Source organism: Megachile rotundata, chromosome 9, assembly GCF_050947335.1.
Source record: "Megachile rotundata isolate GNS110a chromosome 9, iyMegRotu1, whole genome shotgun sequence".
Lineage (NCBI taxonomy): Eukaryota > Metazoa > Arthropoda > Insecta > Hymenoptera > Megachilidae > Megachile > Megachile rotundata.
In genome coordinates this window covers 4,310,392-4,332,318 of record NC_134991.1, presented here as the reverse complement: position 1 = coordinate 4,332,318, position 21,927 = coordinate 4,310,392, and the positions used below count along the sequence as shown (strand labels likewise).

At 30.0% G+C, this 21,927-nt stretch overlaps 1 protein-coding gene across 5 annotated transcripts in view; it reads left to right on the top strand.

Moving 5' to 3' along the window:
- The window catches only part of cnc (NFE2 like bZIP transcription factor cap-n-collar), a 281,683-nt gene that overhangs the window by 124,584 nt on the left and 135,172 nt on the right, over positions 1 to 21,927 (top strand). For all 5 annotated transcript variants that reach the window (XM_012290857.2, XM_076535644.1, XM_003705629.3 and 2 more), the window contains exon 3: positions 1,066 to 1,141. In XM_012290857.2, the coding sequence (XP_012146247.2) occupies positions 1,066 to 1,141 (76 nt within the window). The remainder of the gene's footprint in view (positions 1 to 1,065; positions 1,142 to 21,927) is intronic.

Genomic DNA, 21,927 nt, shown 5'->3' with positions numbered 1-21,927 from the left:
GAATGGCTGTCTTTGCCATGGGACAAAATGAAAGCCTCAAGTAATTCTTTTCTTTTAATACTGGAATTGTTAAGACGGATCGTTAAAACGTGAACACCGTTAAGACGATATTTCTATCAAAACTAAGATGAGTTTTAAAGACCAGAATGACTGGCTTTTAAAAAGTAATAATAAAATATTTTCAAATTTATTGATCTACTATTCTGTTACAAAAGGAATCATGTGGTATTTTTGGAGTTAGGAACCTAGAAACCGCGATTTCTAGATGAGGATTGGCATTTTAATAAGAACGATAAGTGTAGTAATGAATATATGCTTTGATAACAAAAATATTTATAAATTTCCATTTCAGAATTAAATTATTCTGATAGTAGAAAGTAAATTATTTTATTATGTCATTATGTTATCAGATAGCTGTTTAAATGTTATTTATGATTTACTATTGTACAATAATATTCTATATGAGTATTCAAATATTTAAATAATAGCATGATGATTAAGAGAAACATTTAGACATCCATTTTTAATAAAAGTTTTTCAAATTTATTTATTGCTATTATGACTTGAAGTATAGGCTTACTGTTCTTGATATTTCGTATTTATATTAAAAACTGTTTGAAATATGAATCAAAATTATTTTTTTTTGTTAAAGATTTACAGAGTTACTCATGATGTCACAATTGTCGATTGCTAAAATTTATAAAGAAAAATGGTGATCCCATCGATAAAATACATTGTCGACAATTAAAATCGTTAAATGTGGTCTGTTAAACAAAAATATTATTTTTATTATAATTCTGAAATTGTTAAATTTTTATTATCATTATCACATTACTAATTGATAATTTATTATATGACTAATTGGTAATTGATTGAGTACACAATTACTATATTTCGCATACATTAATTTCAAAATTACTTTTAGTCAGAGAATATCCTCTTTTTTCAATTTATTTGAATAATTATATCGCAAACGTGTAAAGTAAACGAGCGAATAGAGTCTTGCCAATTCGATTGAGTACTCAATCGTTGCATAAAATTATTTTGCTGACATTTAATTTATAGAAAGATACGAGGGAATTTGAAGAACAACCAGATGATCCTTGGGCAGGTCTTCCTTATACTGTTGATCTTGAAACTGGTAAGCGCAACTTGTATTCAATAATTGACATCAAAACACATTGAGTACCGTGTGTGTCATAGATAGTTCGCACTGAAATTTTTGTTCATACTTTTTCTCGATATACATATTTTTGTATGTATAATCACCACCGTTTACAGTGCGATCTTCAGAACGTTCTATATATTATTCGAACGTTGCAGTAATATAAAAATAGCGTAAAGTAATGTTAACATGGAATGTAGTATAATTTTATTCTTATTATTTCCTAACTTTTTCATTTTGCATAATACTAAGAAATAAAAATAGTTTTGTTGTTTTTATTCCCTGAATCTTTCATTCTGCTCAAAACTAATAATATTTAGTTATACATACAATCGCATTTAGAAAAAAATAAAAATAATATCGATTTGCAATAATTAAACTGTTTGCTATATGACCAAAATCCACATATCAAGCATTTGATTTATATGTCTCTATCCGTATGTTTCGAAAAAGGAAAATTAATAAAAAATATTCAAATATCAGGTAAGTGTCTGCGTTTTAAATTTCATGAAGACCGAACTGCACTCAGTTCAAAAATACACATGTATTTGTCAGGTAAGTATGTTACATAAAATACGAATAAGCCTGACAAAATGATGACACATGTATAAACAATATGAAATTTTCGTACCGTTTTAAAGTTTACAAACAACAACAAAGTATGTACTTGTCAGTATCATTCATGCAATTAAATCATAATAATTAGGTATACTATTCCGGATATGGTCATTTTCCTCTAATTATTTTTGCAAAGTCGTAAATGTTATAGATTACATTAAACGCGTATAATGATTGCGATAACACGATCGACTCATATTTTTTCCTGCAATTATAGTAATTGAATACTACATATCTGACGCCATCAGATATCGACTTATCCAACACATTCATACAAATATATCAATACAATCAAGAGCACTATTACTCGTTTACTGGATCTTCGTATCGATGTACTGAAGATTGTAAGTTGATAAAAAACGATCAAAATATAAGATAATTATGAGTAGCATAACACTATTTTAGCTTAATTTGCTTTAATCTCGTACAATTGTATCTATTATATGAAAATGTCATTCAGGCATAATATGCAGATTATATGAAATTGCACTGAGTTTAAATTTAGTCATACGATTCATATGAAATTACACTGTGTTTATATGAAATTATACCGAGTTTATATAGAATAACACTCAATTTATATGAAATTATGCTCAATGCATGTGAAATTACGCTTCAATTCATATAAATTTCAAAGTACCTTGCATGTGTATTACAGAAATATTATGGTTGTCCACGACAGGAAGACAAAAAACTCTACACACATATAGCATTATATGATAAGTGTACGTAGTTTTGATTATATAATACGTTTATGCACTACTTTAGACGCTTGGTTTCCGTATGGGTCTCTAATTAAAGAGTCAATCAAACTTGACTGACATTCGCTGCGTATTGCAGACGTTTTGACACACTGGTAAAAAGTAGCGACAGTTAAATACAGCTGATTTACGCGCTATCCTATTTGAAGCGTGTCAAATTAACGCTGCAATTTGTAAAAGGTAGTTTCAACGTTCAAAGCCTCGGCTGCGTCTAATTACCATAAACGTGTTCGCTAAATGCGTTCATTAACCACTTTCTTGGTTGAAATATTTTTATAGGTTCCATGGATTGACAGGTAATTCAGTAGCAACTCAGATAAAAAGGTACATATTTAAGAAAGAGAGAAAAACGTTAACACAGTTGAAATCGTATTAGTTTGCTGCATACTAAATGGCCGATTGCGAAATTTATTAGACCCACGGCGATTTTGTAACATGAATTATAGTCAAATAATACTTGTGTCGTATCATGCTAATGATTGTATCATATTATGTTTTTGAAATTTTTAATTTGATTAGCACAAATGGTATGAATTCGTTAGAATTCGCGATGCAAAATGGATGCGTGTCAGTTGTAGCAGACTATAGCTATATTATGACTGCATATTAAATGAAAACATACACAAACGTTTTATTAATAAATTTGATTGAAACTTGTTTGTAGTTAGTTGTAAAAAATAATTGATAGTTGAAGTAATGTTAACAATTAATGGACACTATTATATACTGAATTTTTATAAATTTAAATATTACAAAATTTCAATAATTTTAAGTATACAAGATTTTTATAATCTTAAGTGGCAGTTAATCAACAACTAATGTCCAAACATCATGAAATATCTTTACATCATTTTCAATTGTTTAGATGGTCCAGCGATGTACACCAAATATTCGTCTATTCTTATAGTAGTCCTTTAGAAGGCGGCTCCGAATTGGTTTAGTTCAGAACACGTATTATTTGTTCATGTAACTGTAGAATAAAAAATGATCGCTGTCACACGTGACGTGTGGTTCTCAAAACAGAGTCAGGCGGTAGCAAACATGTTAACCTTTTCGTATTGCAGCTGCATTAAATTTCATAAAGGAACGATGCATCGAGTGCACTAGAACGAATTTCGATTACACAATTGCTGCATAATGCGAAGGGTGAAGAATATCAGGTGATGTACAAGCGAAATTCGTCGAGACATTTTATCTTGTAGCTAAGAAAATAACGATAAACGAATTGGAACGCCATTGTGAATGCAGAACATTGTGTACTTCGCTGTTAGATTGCATTAAATTGTAACCAACGAAATGTACTTTTACAGAATATTTTGAAGTGATCTTCAGAAATTATTTTAAACGAGTAGACAATTTTAAAGTCGAGATGGCCGGCAGTATAGAGTTACTGTAATATGTGGAAATAACTGATAATGGGTTCATTATAGGCTGTTTTATGAGGGAGTATATATTCCAGTATATGAGCGCGTAACTAAAAGATTACAAAGGCATACTATGAGGTTTTTGGTAAAAGCGATGATTCGCTATTTTGTGATGTAGGATAGAGATGGGCAACTGTGCTCGCAAGGACACAGCGTACGGAAGTGAAGTGCACGACAGATAATGATGGGTAGTCAGTTTTTCAATTCAAGTTTGGTAATTTTGGACTTTGAACTTCTTTAACTTCTGAATTTCCAAATTTCTAAATTTCTTGGATTCTAAGTTCTAAATTTAATTCTAGATTTAATTTCTAAATTTCTGTATTTCTATATTTTTATATTTCTACAGTTCTATATTTCTATATTTCTATATTTCTATATTTCTGTATTTGTACATTTCTAAATTTCCAAATATCTGAACATCCTAAATTTGAAGTTTCTGATGTTGGAAATCTGAAAATCATAAAACTTGAAATTGTTACATTTTTAAATTGCTAAATTGTCAAATTTCTGAATTTTTATTTTCAAATCAGCGAAGTTTTCAATCTTCGCATTTCAAATTACAGTTTTTCCTAAATATCTGTATTTCCAAGTTATTAATATTTATAATTTGAAAATATGTAAATTTGTAAATTTGAAATTTCTGTATTGTGAAATTTGTGTATTACTAACTTTCCTCAGTTGAAAAATTAACATTTCCGCATTTCTAAACTTCCAAATTTCCTAAATATCAGATTTCTAAATTTCCTTTTCCTAATTCGAAGATCTAAATAATTTTACATTTTAATTTTTCGAAATTTAACAGTCATGACTTTTTATAGATCCAATTTCTAATTTGTCTCGTTTCAAATTTCCAAAAGAATAATTTCTTTAAGAGTAAAATTGTTGCAGATTTACAAAATAATATAGAATTCAAATTACTTTTACTTGTTACAAATTCTGCTTAAGTATTATGTTTTTCCACTAATATGTGATAACATGACAAAATGGTATTCATCAGTACTAATCGAAAACACGATTTTACGTGAATTATCAAATATTAATATTAACTCATTAATATAACAAATAGTAAATTGCTAGACTGTTAATATTTATTGTATTAAAATAGGTATGTTTTATATTCTGTACATTTATGTCATTAAAGCTATACAAGAATGTATAATTCTTATTCTTGAACTCGTAATCTCAACATAACCTAAAATTTTATAATATACTTCTACTTGCGCAAACGCATGTGTGCGCTTATAATATTCAATGAGTTAAAAAGGTAGATCCAAAGAGGTGGTCCAAATAAAAAATAAGAAGTAGTAATTCACTACTTGTTACATTAATATTAATTTATTAATGTGATAAATAGTAAATTACTACATTGTTAATATTTATTGCATTGAAATAAGTATGTTTTGTATTCTATACACTCATGTTATTAATACCTACACAAGAATATAGTTCTGATTATGCTTTAATTCGTAATATCAACATAACCTAAAATTTTATAATACACTACTTGCGCAAACGCATGTATGCGCTTATAATACTCCATGGGTTAAAAACGTAGATTCAAAATAAAGTGGTCCAGTAATGGTCTGAATATTTCGTAAACAACCAAGTAGAGTGTAAGAGCTATAAGATTCGAAGAAGTATTTGAATTTCGAGCGTAGAATTCTTTATTCAGGTAGAGCAGCGTAAGGTTCGAAAGCCAGATTTTAGTCCCGTAGGACTTCGGGGAGTGGCTTTAGGAACGCCCTCGCTACTTCTTCCCTCCCTTGCCCTGGGACCCCACCATCCTGACCAGCCCTTCGTTTCCCCTTCTTCTCTGCATTTAATTACTTGGCGTCGCGGCGGCCGCAGAGTGCTGTGCGCGTCTAGCTTGCCGCTATCCACTATACGTCGTGTTTCGTATCGACGCTTGACGAAGGTTCGCTCGTTAAAACCTTTTTAAAATGTCGGCGTATCCGCGAACTTTTCTCTCTCTCTTTTTTCTACGTTTCTCGTTTATTTTTTCTAATCGGGAAAAGCAAAAAACCTGTCATCGCCGGTCTCTTTAAGAGCATTCCTATCGATAACGATCGGCCGATAAACATTTTTCGATCCTCGCGGAAATTGATATACACGAGGATTGCGATCGATTATAGATCGGTGGAAAGTTCTATTCACAGTACTAATTGCGTACGATGACGCGTAATTATCGAAGAGTACGCAGGTTCGATTTCAATTCTTTTCTTATCGTTCGAGTAGTCGGACGTGGACACTCTCGTAATATTGTTTCGAACAACGTGGCGGTATCTGGTCATCGAAACATCGTTGCTGTATTTGGCTGCAATAACGTTGCTGTATCTGGTTATCATAATAACGTTGCAGTAGCTGGTTATCGTAATAACGTTGTAATCTAGTGTCGCCTTTTCATCGCCTTAAAAAATTTCATTTTTATTTGATAAATAAAGTGTTGAGTGGCTAACGCTGGCTCACTCGAACCATTACCTCATATTTACTTTATGTCGGATCAAATAATATCGTAATTATTTGTTTTTGAAACAAGCTTTTTTTACACTTAACATGAAGAGAAAATTACACGATATCAGTTATATTTAGAATTGTGTTGATACAATTCCAGATATTTGATCAAACAAAAGTATCATATTGAATCTTGAACAAAGACTGTTAATCTTTTGGCGAAAACAAGTGTTTATATTATATTATTCATGTATAATTCATATATAAGTTCATATTACAATATTCATGTATAATTAACATATAAGTTTATATTATATTATTCATGACGGAGGGGTTACTTTCAACGTTTCAAACTTCACATATTCTGAACGTGAATTGTTTTGAATTTCAAGTATTCCAAGTTTGAAGCATTTTGAAGTTCAAACGTTCTCAAGTCTCAAACGATTTGAATTTTCAACACTATAAATTTCTAATGTTTCAAGTTTGAAATATTTTGAACTTGAAACATTCGAAACTAAATATTCCAGATTTGAAACGTTTCAAATTTCAAGCACTTTAGGTTTGGAACGTTCGAATTATTTTAAGTTTAAAATCTTTGAGGTTTGATAATCGTTCTAAATATGAGACATTCGTAATCTTAAACATTCGACGTTTAAAATATTTTAAGGTAAAAATGTTTTGAGCTTTAATTCTTTTGGAACATTTCAAAGTGAAAGCGTTTTAAGCTTCACTCATTTTGAAATTTGACACACAGAGTTCGAACGTGTCGAGTTCTAAGTTTTTGACATTATAAATATTCGAAACTTTAAACGCTAAGAGCATTCCGACATTAAATTCTCGAAAACTTATCACAAAGTACACAAAGTTTGAAACAGTTTGAACACAGAATGTTCCATGTTTAAAAGGTTTGAAGCCTGTAATTGTTGTCGCGCTCCTAAGTTCAAATGTTCCAAACCTAAATTGTTTTACGCTTGAAGAATTTCAAGTTTAAAACGTCAGATACTTCAACCATTGTGAGCTTAAAACATTTCAAACTTAGAACTTTTCCGAGTTTGAAGTGTTCCATGTTTGATGGATTTAAAGCATTTAAAGCATTTGAAATATTCTGAGTTTGAAGCCTTTGTTTAAAAACTTAAAAATACTCCAAGTTTGAAGTAACTCCATATTTGGAGCATTTAAAGTTTCAAATTTTTCAAGTGTAAAACGAAATCAAGTGTAAAGAAATCGTTTTAAGTTTCAAATGTTCCAAATTCGAGGTATCAAGACCTTCAGATGCTTCAAATTTGAAGTGTTCCGAGTAGGAAGCCTTTTAAATTTGAAGTGCCATGACTGTCACGTCCCTGTCAAGTGTTTCAAGCTTTAATCATTCCAAGTTCAAAATGTTTGAAGCTTCAAACGTTTCAAACTTCGAATATTCCAAATTTGAAACACTAAGACGTGTTGAGTTTGAAGCGATGCAGAAACGTTCAAAGTTTCAAATATTTCTAGTTTGAAACTGTTCCCACTTCATGCGTTTTGACGTTGAAGCATTTCGAGCTTGAAATATATCAGATATTATTTGAAATTTCACGGTTGAAGCGTTTATAATATTTTAAACTAAAAACGTTTATATCTTGAAGTGTTCCAAGTGTAAAGTATTGCGTGCTTGAAATGTTTTTGATTTGCGATATTTGAAGTTCTTCTAGCTTGAAACGTCCATGTATATTCGTTTTTTTATCTCTGTGAATGTTCTTATCAACTCTCATCAGTTTATATCAGATAATAAATTTCTTAATAATGTACTAAGAAGATAAGCTTCTAGCTTTTGTATGCGTTTATCTAAACGGAAGCAAACATTGGAATACACCCCTGGACAAAAAGATAGCACATGTGTGCTGTCTTTAATTTCTTGAAAACTACTTAGAATTTTTTAATGTAATACATACCATTCTAATTGTTACATGGCAGAGAGAAGGAACTTCTTAGTAAATATGGTTGACCTTGCTAGGTTTTTGAGCAAGCAGAAGAAATATATAAATAGTGCCGACGAAATGATAGCACATTCACAGAATTTATACATATATTTTCATAAAAAAGAAAGTTATTTCTTGGTGTGGGTGGTGTAATGATTTGGCCGGAATTTAAACGGAATGGATACAAAGGCAAAACAAATGTACAGTTTCTTGAAGGAAAAATGAATTATCAAAAATATATAAATTTACTCTCAAAACAAAGTATTGAACACGCACTACGAATTACCACTGATAAATTTATTTTTTAGCATGACAATGCTGCAATTCTCCGAATTAAAGACGAAGAACAATTTTTTCAAAGAGAAAACGTATCAGTTTTTCCGTTGCCCGCACGCTCCCTGGACCTGAATATTATTGAAAATTATTGGGGAGAACTAGCACGTGCTGTATGTAAGAATGGAAAACAGTATGATAATATTAAACAATTAAAAGAAGCTATTAAGATACATTGGGATAATTTGCCACAAAATACAATTAAAATGTTATACAAATCCTTACCAAAGCGAGTACTCGAAGTAATAGAAAATAAAGGCGGATTATTATTATTATCATATCATTATTAACTTTGTATTAATTGCAATGTAACTTTCGCCGACACTATTTGTATATTTCTTCTGCTTGCTCAAAAACCTAGCAAGGTCAACCATATTTGCTAAGAAGTTCCTTTTCTCTGCCATGTAACAATTAGAATGGTATGTATTACATTAAAAAATTCTAAGTAGTTTTCAAGAAATTAAAGATAGCACACATGTGCTATCTTTTTGTCCAGGGGTGTATCATGAATTTTACCTTCTAAACAACTTAATATATTAAAAGATTTCAGAAGAAAATCTGATGAAAAACTTGAAGAAAATTTTTTCTTAAATCCTGCTAACTCTATTGTCTAGATTATCGATGCTTACGAATTAAAAAGTAAAGAGGTAAGGTGAAGTGGGGTAAGTTCATAAACGGGGCAAGTGCGTATACAGGCTATTTTTATTACAGTATGAGCGAAATTTCTCCATTTAGCATGTTTGTTTCCTTGTTTTGTTGCACTATGTCCCCTTTTATATTTCAGCTAAGAAGACTTGTTTGCAGAATAGAGTACTTGCATAATACAGTAAAAAGCATTTTATAGCAGATTTGTCAATAATTCTGCTCTTACCCCATTACACATCAAATAAAGTTTCAAAGTATTTAACTTCAAGTTACGCTCTTACATTTAAACAATTTAGACATTTTAAACAATTTCCTATCAAAATCAAAATATACAAGGAAAGCTAAGATCCTAGTTAATATTAATTAAATAGTAGTAATTGTGCAGAGCGTTCGATATCGACAGCATTAAGTATTTACATAGCAGACTGAAAATACTTACGTTTAAATACCAACTTTACAAAAACCAGGCTGCACTTACTCTACTTCACCTTAGTGAAATATGTCTTTATTTGATACTGCTATTGTTTCAGATAAATTGCCTATACTTTAATATAACATTATTGCAAATAACGAATGGTAATCGCTGTTCCATAGAACAGCGTATTGACTCTAAGAAATCTTGAATTTGTATAGTTTTAAATCTATTATCAAGTTGATCAACATCTTAATTTCCGATAAAATTTTCCCACACCTGTCCTCATTTTTTTCTTATATAAAACATGTTGACAGTAATAAACCTTGTATATACTGTATAATTTTGCTTCTATCATGAATTTGATTGATTTATTATTACACTGCTGTCAAAGCATTATGGACGAAAAAAGTATTAACGCATCCAGTCTTATTATTACGATAATTACAATTTGAAATGTTGTTATAAAAATCGTACAGGATATGTAAGCATTCCAATAAACGGTATAATGAGCGTAATGCAGTATGATGTGTGCTTCTTTTAAATGACGCAATTATATGAGATACTTTTTTGGCTGGCTGCATGTGCACGTGAAGAAAGTTTCTGGATAATGTACATTTCATGTTTAGTTACAAAGAAATGTGCACACTGCGTGACTTGCATAATATTGCATTAAGTATGGGATAATTAAAAAAAAATTTGAATATACGAGAAACACATTTTTTGAACTGAATAAATATGTCTTATTTTTCACAAAACGTATACTTTGTGTTAATCTATTACTGATTTGTGAGAAGAAATTTTATGCATCAGATATTATATAAAATGTGTATATGTTAAAATTCTGTTGAAATTGAAAAAGAGAAACGTTACACATTCATCATGTTATATGCCACTTTCATATGTTGAATATAAATATATTTATTGAACGCATAAATCAAATTTCTTGATGATTGTAAATTTTTAAAGTAAGAGTTACAAATAAATTTTAATAACGATTGATTTTCGTGAATTTGTCCGTTACACCGGGAATAAAATGATAAGCCGAAGCTAAAAATAATTATTTCGAGTAAAAAAACATTAATTAAATATACATATATTAATTCATTAAATTTCAACTTATCACTAACTTATCAATCAGGGTTATTAAAAAAATACAATAATGTATAATAATAATAATTGTAGTATTTTTATATATAGCAAATACAGTTGAAACTCGATATTTTCCTGCACTAGGAGCTCTACTTACTTACAAGGAAACATATCGAACCGTGACACACCGATTTTAATGAAACTTATGTGAAAGATAGTACTCAAGAAAATATTTGACACGTATTTTTTTTATCGGCCATCGTTCACATTGAAGGGGTGAAAATAGCCCTCGAAGTTGGGGGTTGGAATCATATTTTTGGGAATATCTCCGGAATTTAAGAAGATAATTGGATTCTTGTTTTTGTAAATTATTCGTCTTTAAATAGGGAATTTTTGTGCGTAAAAAAATTTCAATAAACTTTATTTATTTAAATAATATTTTGAAAATTTATCATTTTTGTTTAAATTTTTGCACTAAATGTTGATCTATTTTTTTGCAACTTCGTGTATGTAAACTATGGACAAAAATAGAGGATACATGTTTTTGGAATTTGTTGTTTGTTGCAATAGATTACCATAGTTTACGTACACGAAGTTGCAAAAAAGTAGATCAACATTTAATGCAAAAATTTAAACAAAAATTATAAATTTTCAAAATATTATTTAAACAAATAAAATTTATTGAAATTTTTTTACGCACAAAAATTCCCTATTTAAAGACGAACAATTTACAAAAAAAAGAATCCAATTATCTTCTTTAATTCCGGAGATATTTCCAAAAATATGATTCCAATCCCCAACTTCGAGGGCTATTTTCACCCCTTCAATGTGAACGATGGCCGATAAAAAAAATACGTGTCAAATATTTTCTTGAGTACTATCTTTCACATAAGTTTCATTAAAATCGGTGTGTCGCGGTTCGATATGTTTCGTTGTTAGGTGAGGAGCAGGAAATTAGGAAGCACCAATGTTTCACTCAACTCTGTAATTTTTCCGTTATATGAACAAAAATATCATAAATTAGAAAATTTACCAATTTCTAACTTAGTCAACTCATAAATTTGGAGATTTCTATGTTTTTATATTTTTAAATTCCTAAATTTTTCAGCTGTTAAATTTCTAAATTTGGAAGTATGAAAACTTCAAAATTTAAAAACTTCAAAACTTTCTAAATACAATGAATCTTGAAAATTAGAAAACTTGAAAGCATAAAAACTTCGAGACCCGAAATCTTGTGAATTTAAAAATTTCAGAATTTGGAAATCTGAAAAAATATATTAATATATGAGAACTTGAAAATTGAAGAATTTAAAAATTTAAAAACTTAATTACATGAAAATTTGAAACCATGATAGCTTGAAAATTAGAAAATTTTGAGTCATGAAAATTTGCCTACTTCAACTATTTTTTCTCGTTGTATCTTCGTCTGTGATCATATATCAAAAGTCTGCTGCACTCATATTTCTCCAAAAGTTAAAATTATTTTGAATATTCGTACGTTGAATTCATACTGTAAATAATTAGAGTTTGATGTACAACTCTAATAAAAGTTTGCAGAAATAACGTCCGATATTTGAAAGACAATTTCAAGTTTCACTTCGATAAGTTTTTATCCTTGTTAATGGAAGAAGAAAGAATATTGGGGAGCGGTCGTTGGAATTCACCGCAATTTACAGTGCGCTTATTCGTTTCAGTGCATCGTTGATTGTAAGAAATTAATTCGGTTCTGCAATAATAAGTTCGTTTTACAAAGCAGCAGCCCAGGCTAACAAGAGCACCGAAGCTCATTACGCGACTATCTCGACGTCGATCGATCGAGTCTACTCGACGTACGGCATTGTGTGATTAATGAGTCGGTCGACAAAAGAAAGCACAAATTCCATGGGCGTCACACTATTCTTTAAAATTTAGTAAGAGAAAATGAAGAATAACGTACGGGTTCCAACCGAGGCTAAAGGAATGTCTTTATCGTACAATGTTTTATTCATCGTAACGTTCGATCGATTTCAAACGTGAACGCTAATTTTCTTCCTTAAATTTAATTTTTTACGTCAAGTATTAAACATATTTTTATCATTCTTTTCTTTTAATGTTAAAAAAATTTCAATTTTTATGATATGACTCTTTACATTCATTTTTATAACGCATATAAAAGTTCGAACTTTTATAATATAGGTAATTCTTTACATTAAACGTTAAAGAATGAATTTCAGTTTTTGTAATATAACATTATATGTTAAGTATTGAAAAATAAATTTCATAAGATTATTTTCATATTATATTATATTTGATTTGATTACCAATGAAATTACTAATAAAATCCTTTTAGATTCTAGCCTTTAAAGGCTTTATGCAAAAGATCGCTTTATTTGCCATTTTTAATAGAATTATAAATTTGATGAAATTCATAATGCTAATAATACATGTGTATTTTATAACTTATAGTCTTGAAATTTCATATTTATTAATGAACACCTTCATATAAGACTTGAGACTTTTAATTTCATCCTTAATCAAGAGATAACTTCATTTGCCATTTTCAATGAAATTATGATAATTGTAAAAATACATATGTATTTTACTTGACATCTCAACATAAGAACATCTCAATATAAAAAGAATTATTGTAACAATAATTTTTAGCTTGTATAATTGACTTCGTTAAACCAAAATTAACAAGGATCACTTTATTGATAATTTTTAATGAAATTAAGTAAACGAGTCCGTAATAGAACGTGTTAACAGATAGATTTATCTCCATGTACACAGGAATTCCATAAAAGAAATAATACAAATCAAATGACCTTCAAATCGAGAAACGTAATAAAATTATGTACGCATCTAACGTTAATTGCTCAGTTGTTAGCGGACAACTAATTGATTGAATGTCAGGAGATTAATTTGCAAGACAGGTTCACTGCACCAGAAAGCTTAAATGAATAATCGCGTATCGCGATGTTACATCTTCGTTTCAGCGGAATTGCAAAACGACGTTAAAATATATACATATGCATATATAGTATATGTAGCCCGATACAAAGTTGCATTCGAAAGAATGCCCCACGATTACATGTAAATTTATTCTTAACACGAAATCGTCCAACACTATTACAAATTGTTTCCTGCGGTTACATGAATGTGGCTCGCGCGAATCGCGATCTTCACGCACGAGACCAGTGCTTTTGTGAAAAGGAACATTGAAGAATAAAAAGACGCCTGTGCATGTTACCCGCCGACATACAAAGGCGCTTGTACCAATTTGACGAAGCATGATGGATTACACGGTGGATCTTATAAAAAGTTTATATCCGACGAATAAATTATCATAGCATTGTCTCGCAGCCCGGAACGCTTTGGGTGTGCTGGTCGCATTCGTTTTAGATCGACACGATATATTTTTTTTATCGATGCCTTTGTCGGTAATGTTTTCTGTTATTAAAAGAGCTTTCCGTTGTGTACGTTTGAAACGTCTTGTTGACGGAAATTTACTCTTTGACATGTGTAAATTTTGGTGGAAAAGATTTTTGTTACAGAAAATATTTAAAAACGCGTTGATAAGTAAAACTGTTTCGTTGTGTACATTTACATATAGAATATTGTTAACGTAAATTGTATTTTTTGAAGGAGCAGCATATAAATAGTAATCATTCAAAAATCACGTAATCATGTTACTTTCGTACTTGAACAGGTTTTTTGTTATGTGTATGTTTTCATAATCAAAATGGTGTCTGTGTACAGAATTATACATATACGGTTAGTAATGATTAAAAAAGACTGTATTTATTTTGTTTACTCTAATTATTTTCTAATGTATTCGCTTTCGAAATTTTATTCTTCAAAAAGTACATATATTCTAATACATTCATAGTTACATATATAAAAAACTTTTTTGTTTGTAGAAAACAAAATTGCATAAAATATATAATTGACATATAACATGTTAGATACAAATATGTGTAATATATTGGGATGCGTTACGTTTACAGAATACAATTTTTGAAACATATTATGCAATACATATTATGAAAATATATTATATCTTATTGTATAATGTATTATAATTTAATGCATACTGACAACGAAAGTGATAACTCTAACCGGACTATTCTATACATATATGTACAGTTGTGTACATATCTATACATAATAATATCTATTCATAATAATTCTAACTATAACTTAACAATTCCTTAATTATCGAACCCACAATCTTCAAGTTTTAATGCTTTGAAAATTTCAGTTTTTATTTTTTTACGTCACCAAATTATCAAATTATGAAGTTTCGAAATTTCCAAATTACCAAATCTTTAATTTCATAAACCTTCAACTCTTCAAATTATCAAATTACCTAATAAAGTTCGATTATTTCTAAATCTACATCATTCCAAATGGACAAGTCCCTAAATTTTTAAATTTTCAATCTTACAAAAACCTAAATATCCAAATTTCTAAATTTCCATATGGGAGACAGATCTGGAAAAACTTCCACATTAAAATTTTCAAATTTTTGGATTTTCATATCTTCAAATCAATAAACTACTGAATTATCAAATCCTGTAATTTGCAAATTATCAAATCTCTAAATTACCAAATTTTCAATTTTCTAAAAATCTAAATTTGCAAATTTCCACATCTTCAAATCTTCAAATTGTTAAAGTATCATATCTTCAAAATTTTTAATGACCAACTCTCTTAATCCCCAAATTTTAAATTTTCCAAAAATCCAATTTTCCAGATAACCAAATTTCCAAATCTGCAAATTACTGAATTATTATTAAAAAGTCAATTCTCAATTATCAAAAAGTCTAAATTACCAAATTCCGGAATTCTTCAATTCCATCCATAAAAATTTGCTCCGCCGACCTGCACAGAAATCAAAATATCAAATATCAGATTACCTCGTTCCACCTCGGTTATAAAGCTGGAAGAGAGATTTCAACGATTTGTAGGTTGCGAATGAATCGAGGATGTAACGAAAGGCTCAGTTGGCAGATATAAGCGGACGTCGAACTGGATGGGGATAGCGGAATCGTGAATGGTGGAGAAGCAAGACACAAAACGCATGCGTGAATATATAAAATGGAACATCTGCCACGTGCGCGGGCGGTGCATGGTGCGTATGCGTGCGTGGACGACTGAAATCTCATGGGGGAAGATCGTGAAAGTATGGCCGCATCCGCCATGCGTGTGCGCACTACTTTTAACATACACACATATTTTCTTCGTATCTTTCACTTTCTTCGAACAATTTAAACAAACTACAGTGGCTGGCCAAATTATTATATGTTGTGGGAGAAGATCCGTGGTCGAAGTGACGTCATGGAAAATATCAAGAACGAAAATTATTACAATATGCACAGGACTACACGAAAATGTAAAACGCCGACATTTTTAAATAAAACACATGAAAGGAGACGAAGTTTAATGAAGACGTAAAAATTAATTATAATTGCTGTCAGATGGGGACGGATGTGTTAATGCGTGTATCGCCTCATTGTCAATATTTTACTCAAGCATCCATATTTCATAACTTTAACAGTGAAACGGGCAAACTGGTCAAATAAGACTCACAATTTTTTTATTATAAATCACATAATTTGTTAAGGTAATTTTCTTGAAAGCCACATTGTTTTTCACAGAAATAAAAAGTAAATGTATATTTTGATTTATGTTATGTTATATATTTATTTATTTTCAATTTTAATTTCATTGTAAGTGTAAATTATGTGCTGGTAGGTTTAGTGTTAAACGATGGAGCAGAACACATACTTTTACTGTTTCCAACATATTGTTTATATATTGTATTTTATCGATATATTATATATTATTACAAATGTTATTTCTACGTTATAGTATATTATATATTTTGCTACTATTATTTTCACATTATAATAGATTTTTTATTTTGTTACAATGTATTTCTTTGCAATATGTTATATTGCATACTTTGTCACTGTATTGTTTGTACATTACATTGTATATTTTGTTAGAATATAATATTTGTGAACAATAATAAATAAAAACAATAATAAAAAGTAATGAAATAAATAAAATGAACAATAATAAATAAAAGTTGAAAATAAAAATCTAAAGCGTTAAGCATTGTATTGTATAAAAAAAAATACAATTATTTAATACTTCGCCACTGCATATTTTTTATTTATAATCCTAAATACATAAAATGCAGCATCTAGTGCAATGTCGCTTAAATTCAAGACGAGGTTTTTAGCCAACCACTAACCTGATACATATGCACTTGCATCCACAACCGCCTTTTATTCCAGAATATATCAAGTATTACTAACATTGTTAAACTAATGAAACTCGTGTCGGTGTCATATTTTTAAAAAGAAATCTGTTGAGTGTCCACCTACCGTGTATTATATAGAGATGCATTTAATTATGTATATAGACTGTAGCACTGTGTCATCTCAGGTAATTGTACCCATTAGTGACCACGTTCCCATTGTTTATTTCATTTTATAAAAATTGATAATTGACCCCTTATGTTACGAGGCATCGAAGATAATGAAGTATTTGCTGTCACAATATTAATACTGACTGCCGCGTCATCCATATATGGGCGCCACTAAAGTCATATGTATTTATCACCTATATTATTAAGAATTTGTTCGCTTAACTAATTGGAAATACACATATTAACCACTTTGATAGTGATTAATAAGTATGACAGAATATTGTAAAAATATTTAATAAGATTTGTTGGAAATGAAAGTACATAGTCTAATCAAAGCTTCAGTATGGCAGTCAATATATCAGGGCGATTAAATAGAGTTAAATCTCATTGTTGCACTATTATAACTACACTATTATTGACTAAACTACAATTCCACTTAAATCGAATATTAGTATTAAAAATATAAGAAAAAAGAAGAAAAATATCAGAAGAGTACGTCACGAAAGTAGCTCATCGTTATAGTGCAGGAGGTTAAAATGATCTGTTGGTTAAAACCTAGAACCATCGCAGTTACAAATGTTGTTTGTAATATTTTAACATTGTAACTACTAAAGGGATCAAGTGAGCACTTTACAATTTTCTTTTTCAATTATATATTGATAAATTTTATAAATCACTAGAATGTCGTTCACAAACTGCACAGGTTTCACAAAGTTTTTTATTTACACATAGACAAATGGACAGATAGACAAAAATGGAAACTGTTTGTTATACTTAAGTATCAGTACTTAGAAATTACATTTACTTACAAATCAAGAGAATAGTTCAAAATTCTTAGGAGACATTCAAAATATCACACAAATGCTACAATCTTATTTGTTACTATTAATTGCTATATTCGTGTAAAAATAGGAAAAAATTTATTCAAAATATACCGGAAATTGCGTACATATCTTAAACAATATTACAGTAGTAAACACTATCATATTCAATGTTATATCATTTAATAAAAATATTCATTGATACAATTATTTAACGTCGCTATGTACTTGGTAGTACATGAAATAATACACTCACCTAAAAATAAAGGGAAAATTGCATATTATAGACACGTATTACAATAATAAAGATAACTGTTATTAATTTAAACGTTATTCATTCGCATTTAATACTAACAATTTGAAATAGCGCGGCAGAGTTAGGTAGCGTCAAAAACGTCCGAATGCAATTTATTTCAAGTGTTGTACTAATTTCCGTTTCAATTCGTCACGAACGTTCATAAAGAAAGAAAAGAAATAATATCCTACTGGATCGATGCGTAACAACAACCGTGACTAACGTCGGCCAAAGTGGATTCAGAATTCAGAACGGACCCTTCACGAGACCTCCATTTTGGAGCTAGATGAGCTATCCAAACTATCGAATTTCTTCTCACGTCGCGAACAACAAATTTTTTCTATTTATTCCATTAACCTTTAGTCGACGCTAACCGTGTCATTTATGATCCAAATCTTAACAACAGTAATATACACGTGTACATATATTGCTACTCATAAATTCATATAAACTTTACATATAAATTGCAGTTTTTATACATGCTACAACCTATTGTCTTCTTTGTGGAAAATTTTATTTGTCGTTTGGAATTCACTCATGAAAAATATACTTATTTACTAATTTATTGCTGCGGAAAGTTTTGTTAATAATTCAATATACATATTAATTCTTAGTCTCCATAAAAATCAACACAAATTTCAAGAAAAGTATCTTGGCGAATTTTTTAATTTGAAATTAAGGAACTTGTGAACCGATTATTTGACTGGCTTATAGGTAACTCATAACCGTTTGGTTAAAACTCGAGTTAGCTCATGATCAATCAACGTTTAGACACTAAAGTACAAGTTAACTCATGGTGGATCAACGTTTGGCCATTAAAACTCGAGTTAACTGATGATCAATCAACAACGATTAGGCACTAAAGCACAAGTTAATTAATGATGGATCAACAACATTTGACCATTAAAACACGAGTTAACTCGTGTGCGATCGTGTTAAGATCTGATATTAATGAAAGTGCACGAATACAGAAGGATTTCTATAGAAGAATCGATGTGCCTTTGTCCGTTGGAATTCAGAGGAAACGGAACAATTTTTCTGAACGATCCAAGTCGTTGGAAGGTCCCAAGAGGGAATCAATATTTGGAGTCGTACGTGTTCCGCCATGTTAGTTCGGCTATTTCACAAACCCCCATGGGAGAGCTGGTTGGAGGCAGCTGCCCGGTGAGGCATGTATAGGGTTATAGGGATACTCGGGGCCATGACTTGCCGTATCCACCCCTGTAACACGAGCACGCATCATTACTCATATCGTGGCTCGTTGCACGCCACGGATTCAGGACGAATTCAGGAGGGCACTTCCAGGAAGCTTAGGGATGAAAATATACGGTAACAATAAGAAACGACGTTATACTGGGTGACCCACGCAACTGCAGCTAACAGTACGGTGACTAAAGTTATTATACTCAAATTATTATACTGAAATTGTTATACTCAGTTTAACATTAAAATTACGGAATACGTCAAAATGAAGCATACACTTCTTATTTTAAATTATTGAGATGTCGAAACGTGTATTAGTTTGGCTACCACCTACGCATGGCGCTTAAATTTGCACACGAATCCATTATCTATTATTGAGAATTTTTCCACTAGTCTAATTGGAAATATTCGTATTAACTATTTGAAACTACGAATACATAACGAAATATTGTAAAAATATTTGGTAAGATTTGTTGAAAATAAAAAGCTACCCTAATGAAATTTTTAACTGCTTCAGCATGGCAGCCAACGTGTTCATTTTCGCCGAGATGAAAAATAACTGTATAAATTGATTTATGTTTCATCTCTCATTTATTCATTGCTATACATTTCTGATCTAGAATTAGCTGCTCATCGAAGATCCGTAGATCTATGCGTTAATAATGTTATTGCGACATCATACGTTCTAAAAAAAAGGTGGGTGTAGTTATAGGTGTATGTTACGTATTCTATGTTTCGTGTCTTTGTTAGTGGTTGTATGAAAACCTTGGCTTCGATTTAAGCGACATTTTACTTGATAGGTGCTGAACATTCATTATGTAATTATGGAAATTATGAAATATTAAATAATTGTATTTTCTTATATTATTCAGTATTTCACTTTTGTGTGATGCTTAAATTAAATACCCAAATTAAACTAAATTTATTTATTTTTATAAATGTTGAAATTAAACATTTAAATTTAAAAGCATTTAAAGCGAAGCTAGATATTAATAAGATTGATTAACATTTAATGATTAAATACATATTTATAATTATACTTTTACATACAAAATTCTATGCATTTTCTTTTATTTTCAAGATATTCAAATATCTACATTTATTTCAGTTAATCCTTTGTCAGATTGAAACGTTAATGTCAAATTCATGTTAAAACGTACAAGTGTCATCGTGACTAGAGATTGGTATTAAAGTGCAATAATGCGTTGTCAGTGGTGGTGAAAAATTATATCCACGTTATTTTCATTCTTTTCTTAGCTTTTTAAAATTCCATCGCTATACTACAGCCTGTCTCCTACAGTTGTTACCTGATCCGGATTACGTTCACCATTTTATAAGATTTTCCTTTACAATTTATGCTGTGGCAGCATTTTCATTTAGACAAATATTAATATTTAACTACCACTTTATTCTAATTATATTTTAATGTTTTTTATTACAAAAAATATATCCGCTAATTTTAAGGTAGCCTTCACTACAGTTATACAATTGTAAGAATAAAACACAGAATATTAGAATAATCATGGTAGAATCCGAATAAAATAATTTTAAGAAAAAAAATACGCCGACTTCGAAATGCACTAAAAAGTATAAAATAATTTCTATTTCCTAATGAAGTAATTTCTATTTCATTCAATCATACAATTACGTAACAGATATGAATGAAACCTATTTACTCGTTAGGTAGTATATTAAATACATTTCAACCTTTTCGGATGCGGCGCATATCTCGAAAACTAAAGCTTTCCGCGAAATTTGTATATGAACAAAATTGTTCAGAATCATGTCCGTGATAAGATATTAAAAGCGCACTAAAATCGAGAAAAGTTTATTTCAAAAGTTACCGGTCTTTTTGCAATAACAATACTTTGCAATTAAAAAATGAAAAATTTTTTGATAATGGTACCAATGGGGAGTCAGAACCTACCAGATGCAAAAGGTTTCATTCTGATCGGTCCATCCAGCTAGGCGTAATCGGCGAACATACATAGAGAAAGAAAAGTTGCCAGTTTTTTTGCAATAATAACACTTTGCAATTAAAAAATGAAAAATTTTTTGATAATGCTACCAATGGGGAGTCAGAACCTACCAGATGCAAAAGGTTTCGTTTCGATCGGTCCATCCAGCTAGGCGTAATCGGCGAACATACATAGAGAAAGAAAAAAAAAAATATATACTGGTCGAATTGAATAACCTCCTCCTTTTTCGAAGTCAGTTAAAAAGGGCTAATTCCTTTCGAAAAAGAAATACAAAAACATGTAGTATAATTTATTTTTATTAGTAATACTGTTTTATTTAAAAATTCTGCAAAGTACTTGCAAAAACTTTGTTTATTGC